Below are 6110 nucleotides of genomic sequence, written 5' to 3' on the forward strand. Positions count from 1 at the left end.
GTGCTTTGTTTCTTCCTATTAAAGAAGCAATTACATCGGAGGCACTTGCGAAAATGTTCATTAAAGAGGTGATATCAAGACATGGCATTCCCGCATCTATCGTTTCGGATCGGGACACGCGTTTTACTTCTCGATTTTGGAAAAAGTTTCATGAAGATATGGGTACGAGGGTGAATATGAGTCCGGCATATCATCCTCAAACGGATGGTCAAACCGAGCGTACCAATCAAACGTTGGAAGATATGTTGAGAGCATGTATAATAGATTTTGGTGGAAGTTGGGACGAACATTTACCTTTGGTGGAGTTTTCGTACAACAATAGTTATCACTCTAGTATCGAAATGTCACCTTATGAGATGCTCTATGGTAGAAGTTATAGAACCCCAATTTGTTGGGGTGAAGTGGGTCAAAGAGAAGTCGGGAGTACCGACTTGGTTCTAGAAACTAATAGTAAGATCGAAATGATTCGAGCTCGTTTGAATGCGGCTCAAAATAGACAAAAGTCGTATGCTGACAAACGTAGGCGACCGATCGAGTTCGAAGATGGTGACATGGTGATGCTTAAGGTCTCGCCATGGAAAGGTATTATACGGTTCCAAAAATGAGGGAAACTTGCTCCTCGGTTTATTGGACCTTTCCGAGTTTTAGCCCGAGTTGGTGAAGTGGCGTATCATTTGGAGTTGCCCGAAGAACTTGCGGGAATCCATAACACATTTCATGTTTCCCATCTTCGTAAGTGTCTAGTAGACGACTCGACGTGGGTTCCTTTAGATAAGATTGTGTTGAACAAGAAGTTGGAATATGTTGAAGAGCCGATGGCGATATTAGATGAGAAAGTGAAGAGGTTGCGAAACAAAGAAATTAGAACTTATAAAGTGCAATGGAGACATCGTAAGGGTTCCGAGGTGACATGAGAACCCGAAGAGTTTGTATTAGTATATCTTCCGGCTTGTCATGCGGCTTGGATTGCGAGGACGCGCTCCGATTCAAGTGGGGGAGAGTTGTAAGACCCGGATATTTCGAATAATAACCTCGTACGTATAGTGTACGTAGGGAGTGAATTATATATGTAAATATGTACATGAAGATGTTAGATGTATATATTGATAAATATACGTTATGTATATGGAGTACACGAGATATATATATATATATATATTTACACATGAGAATGTATACATGTATAAGTATATGCATGGGTTGTGAAGGTATTAAGTCGAGTGAGACTTTGTGGTGAAGTCCAGGTGGATATACGAAGCGAGAATGGAGTGTACGAGTCGTGTAAACAATAGTTGGAACAAGTTGATGAAAAGTGGACAAATGATGCCCATGGTCGCCCCGTGGAGGCTGGGGCCGCGCCGCGAGAAAAGCAAGCGAATCAAGATCAGGAGGGCATGTAACCAGTTCAAAGTTTCAACTTAAAAACCGTGCCGCGAGCATGAAGGGTCGCGCCGCGACCTTCTTGCAGATCTGATCCGATTTTCAGTTTTTAAAAAGGGTAGGTCGAGGGTATTTTTTACTTTTCACGTGTGGATCAGATTGTGGCTCTAAATCCCAGCCACATATATCTTTTTCTTCATTTCTTTTCTCTTTTCTTTCTCTCTTTTCTCTCAAAACATAAAAACCTCTTAGATTCAAAGTGAGATTTGAAGGTGAATATTTGTGATTTGATTCTTGGTGCGTGAAGGAAAGTCGTTCTCCTCATTCTTAGCTACGATTTGATAGTAGTGGTAGGTATTAATTCCAAGTTTCAACTTTTGGTTGTTTTATGACTAGTGATTTGGTTATGGATTTTGTTGTAAGACCCATTTTAGGGTTAAATGGGCGATTTTCGGGTAAACTAGTTGAATGGAAACCGTAAGGTTTGAAATCTAGGGTTTAGCCATGAAATTTGAAGTTGTAAGGTTGTTTGTGTTGTTGAGTCACTAGCACACTTAGGTGTTAGTGAAAGATTTGTTATTTGGGTCGTGATTAACTTGAAATGGGTCAAATGGGTAAGTTTGACCTAGTGGGTTAATTTAGGTAAGAAAAATACCCTAACTTGTGTTAGTTAATATTAATAGACTTTAATCGCTAGCTTTTAGTGATTAAGCGGTGGATCTTGGCCTTATTGGGTAATTCTAGTGCAAATGGGTCATAAATACCATTTTGGGTCATAAACGCACTAGTGAGGGTAGTTGGTAAATAGTCAAACTTGTTAGGTGTATTAATTGGGCATTAATTGTATTAGGTGACTTGCTTTGAAGGTTGCAAGTTTATTGTTGGAATCTCACGAAGACGACAAGGTGAGTGGAATATCTATGTATGTATGTATATGATTTAATTGCCCGTATTAATGGTATCACATAGCCGTTTTGTGACCATAGATGTGAGGCATAGCCGTTTTGTCCACATTAGATAATTGTGCACATAGCCGTTTTGTGCACATGGTGTAAGTATTAGCTTGTCTGTATTCATACGATGACTAAGTGATGCCATAGCCGTTTTGAAACACTTGGGGGTGATGCCATAGCCATTTTTGGAACACCTCGGGGGTTAGCATACCATAGCCGTTTTTGGGCACTAACGGTTGTTATGAACATCGGTGACTCGAACGCGAAGTCATTCCCTAGCGAATATTGGTTAACCATGGTTTATAATTATTGATGTTAGCATTTAATTATTATTATGATTATTATGCTATTGATGTTGCTAGTTGTACGATTTGATGATACTAGCTCTTGTTATGAGATATGCGATTATATGCATTATATGATGTCGTGGATGCGAGTAGGTAAGTTGTATATGCATGTATATATTTATTCTACTCACTAAGCTTTAGCTTACCCTCTCGTTGTTTCTATTTTTAGATGCGGGCGCGGATCGTGGTAAGGGTAAAGTTTTGGACTTGGCATTCCATATTTAGTGCCTTGTGGATGCTTTTGGAAGTTCGACCTAATGTTTGGGTAGTTTAACCCCAAACCCATGCTTTAGTGATGTTTGGAACTTAAATTAATCGGTCGAAACTTATATATTTTTTTGGGAATTGTAAAATGGGTCATTAAACCGAATGTTGATGTATACTTTTAATTAAGATGTATGCGCCTTTTGAACATGAAACAATTAATTAATGATGCGATGGTTCGATGTGTTTAACGACTTGTTATATAAAAAAAAATATGCACGTTTTTCTTAATATAATGGATTGGGTCGTTACATTATGGAATAAACCCAAAACACCAAACTCTAAACCCTAAACCCTAAACCCTAAACCGGGCTAAATTTTACTTCACAAAACATGGAGAAAAAAAACGTTAACATTCTTCACGAACAATATTATATTGAATGTTATTTTTGTCGATCGTTTTCCCGCCTAAATAATAACATTCATCACGAAGTATCTTTTCTAAATGTTCATATTTTCGTGTGATCTTGGTGCCTGAAAAAAAAAATCCAAAAAAAATGGGAAAAAAATCCAAAAAAATGGGAAAAAAAAATTTTTGCTTCCCCCCGCTCCCCCCGATTGGTTACTTCCCCATTGATCCTGCCTATATATATATATATATATATATATATATATATATATATATATATATATATATATATATATATATATATATATATATATATATAACATGAGGAGGGCGAGTGGAATAAAATTGACTCGTTTTATTCTAAATTAAATAATGAGTCTCGTGTTCTTTTAAATTATGACTATGTTTAAATCTGCTCTTCAATGTTTTTTACAAACACCAATACTGCTTTTTTTAATGTGTGGCACAATATAAGAAAAGTTATTCACAAGTTTTGTAATCCTATTTACGACCATCGATCACAAATATAAGTACAAACTTTAAAGTGTTAGCGATGTGCGTTGCCAATTAACCGTTTCTCACTCTGACTTATAAAAGTACTAATGTTAAGAGTCTATGCTTATCTTTTATAAATTAACTAGATTTAAGAGTCTGTGCGTTGCACGGGTACTCTTCAGTTAAGTAAATCTAAAATGTCAAAGGTTATATCATGTTACAGTGAAACATCAGTGTGTCAATCAAGAAATTCGTTTAATTTCTTCATTAGTACTATTATGCAATTTGAAACACAGTTGTAGTTTTAATACATTTATCCAATACATAACTCAAACGTATGAATTGTTGAAAACATGCTATAAAGAGTTCGTGCGTTGCATGGGTACTCTTAATCATAAAACATGGAAAAGTAAAATTTTATATCCTGAATTAACCTCTTAATCATACAAAATCGGCTCATTTGACATGTTCAACGGGAGGGACTCTTCAAAAAAAAAACTTGAACGGTAAAATGTTATATCAATAAACGATATGATAAAGACATTATCACATGTTATTTATGAGCCTACTACGAAAACTGAAAAACGGAAACATTAAAACAGTTCATAGCTATCTGTATACATAAAGTAACTTCATTGTGTAAGCGTTTATAACTTGACATAATATAACACATTAATAAAGAATATGTAATCGTTGCAACGAAAACTTATGTGTATTTCAAATAGTTTATCTCAATTCCCATTCATCTTTGGAAATATTATGAATGAAAAGAAACCAAAAACAGTAATATCACCTCTATAAGTATGAACCAAATAGACACCACAACAATAAAACAACATAATTGCTTCAACAGTTGTAAACTAATCTTGTAACTAATATGGGATAACTTATAAATTACATTACAAAAATGAATTTTGAATAGTCACATACACAACCTTATAGAAAACCTATAAGACCAGACAGCAACTGCAAATTTTAAGTTCTATTGCAACTTCGCATACAACATGAGAAAACGAAAATAAAAATAGTTTATAACCTGTTGGCGAGCATATCTTTTCTGAGAGGTTAAATTACATTGCAAAAGAGTAAACAGAGCCCGATAAACACGGTAAAAAAACTAAAAAATAAACCCATTGCAGCCTCGATAAACATGGTAATTACCACCCACTTTACAACCACTTTGCAATGTAACACCCCGTTTTCCCCATATATGATTTATAGGTGTATCGTGTATGTACGATAGGTGTATGAAGGCTTCGGGACATGTTCGAGGGTTAAAGTCTTGTATACGAGAAAATGAGTCAGGTCATGTTGTGTGTCGCGGCGCGACATAGGAGGCCGCGGCGCGACAAATAACTGGAATCAGGATCAGGAGGCATGTAAACAAGGGCACCAGACCACGGTTTATCTCGCGGCGCAGAGAAGGGTGCCGCGGCGCGGCATTCAGCTGATTTCAATTCCAGGAGGCATGTTAAGGAAACCACCAGAATACGTTATGTGTCGCGGCGCGACAATTGAGGCCGCGGCGCGGCAATCTGGGCGGACTGGTACCAGTTTTGTGATTTTAAAAGATATTCAAGGGCATTTTGGTCATTTCGCGTTTGAGCCAGATTTGAGATCTTAATCTCATCCATCCATTTCATTTCCTTTTATCTTTTTCCTTTTCTTCTTCATTTTCTCTCAAAAACTCAAACACCCCAATTGATTCAAAGGGATTTTTGGAAAGGAAGAAGCGGGTTTTGATCGAAAGCGTAAGAGACAAGTTTGTTCTCCTCGTTCTTAGCTACAAGGTGATACTAGCGGTAAGCTCTAACTTCGAATCTCATTTTCGTGTTCATCATTCAAATTCGGGGCTTTTGGCTTGTATGTTCATAGATGGAACCTACTTAGTTGTTAATTGAAGACTAACACCAACATTCGGGTTTATTGTTGTTATTGGCGGGTTTTGGGTTTGATGAACAAGTGTAAGTTTGTAAGACTTGCAAATGGGTGTAATCACTAGTATTTAGTGATTATTGAGGTGTTGGAAGCCTTTAGGGTTCATGTGGTTGACTAATTTTGATTAGAGTCAAAATTAGGGTTTGGTGATGATTATGACCCGATTGTTGATTTAATAAGGTTCATAAACTTAAAATGGATTAAGTTGAAGTATAAACCCGATTTAAATATGTTTTGGTGTCAAAACTTGTTCATGGTGAAATGTTGACTTCTTATGGGTCAAATTAGGGTTTATGGGCAATTTTGAGAATGATAAGTGTTTAACACTTATGTTTGGGTTTAATTGGCGTATTAGGACCATTGTCACTAGTGTTAGTGATTATT

The 6110-nt window shown here is 36.6% G+C and overlaps 1 protein-coding gene across 1 annotated transcript; it reads left to right on the forward strand.

Moving 5' to 3' along the window:
• Positions 1-341: 341 nt before the first annotated feature.
• LOC139849371 (uncharacterized) lies at positions 342-914 on the forward strand. Its single transcript, XM_071839029.1, has 2 exons — positions 342-582; positions 772-914. The coding sequence occupies exons 1-2, from the start codon at positions 342-344 to the stop codon at positions 912-914; spliced, it is 384 nt and encodes a 127-aa protein (XP_071695130.1).
• The last annotated feature ends 5196 nt before the right edge of the window (positions 915-6110 follow it).

This window comes from Rutidosis leptorrhynchoides, chromosome 5 (genome assembly GCF_046630445.1).
Source record: "Rutidosis leptorrhynchoides isolate AG116_Rl617_1_P2 chromosome 5, CSIRO_AGI_Rlap_v1, whole genome shotgun sequence".
Lineage (NCBI taxonomy): Eukaryota > Viridiplantae > Streptophyta > Magnoliopsida > Asterales > Asteraceae > Rutidosis > Rutidosis leptorrhynchoides.

Coding starts and splice junctions, on each gene's coding strand:
- LOC139849371 (XM_071839029.1), top strand. CDS start 342: ATGTCACCTTATGAGATGCTCTATGGTAGAAGTTATAGAACCCCAATT. Junction 583..771: donor TAAGGTCTCGCCATGGAAAG/GTATTATACGGT, acceptor GGGTTCCTTTAG/ATAAGATTGTGTTGAACAAG.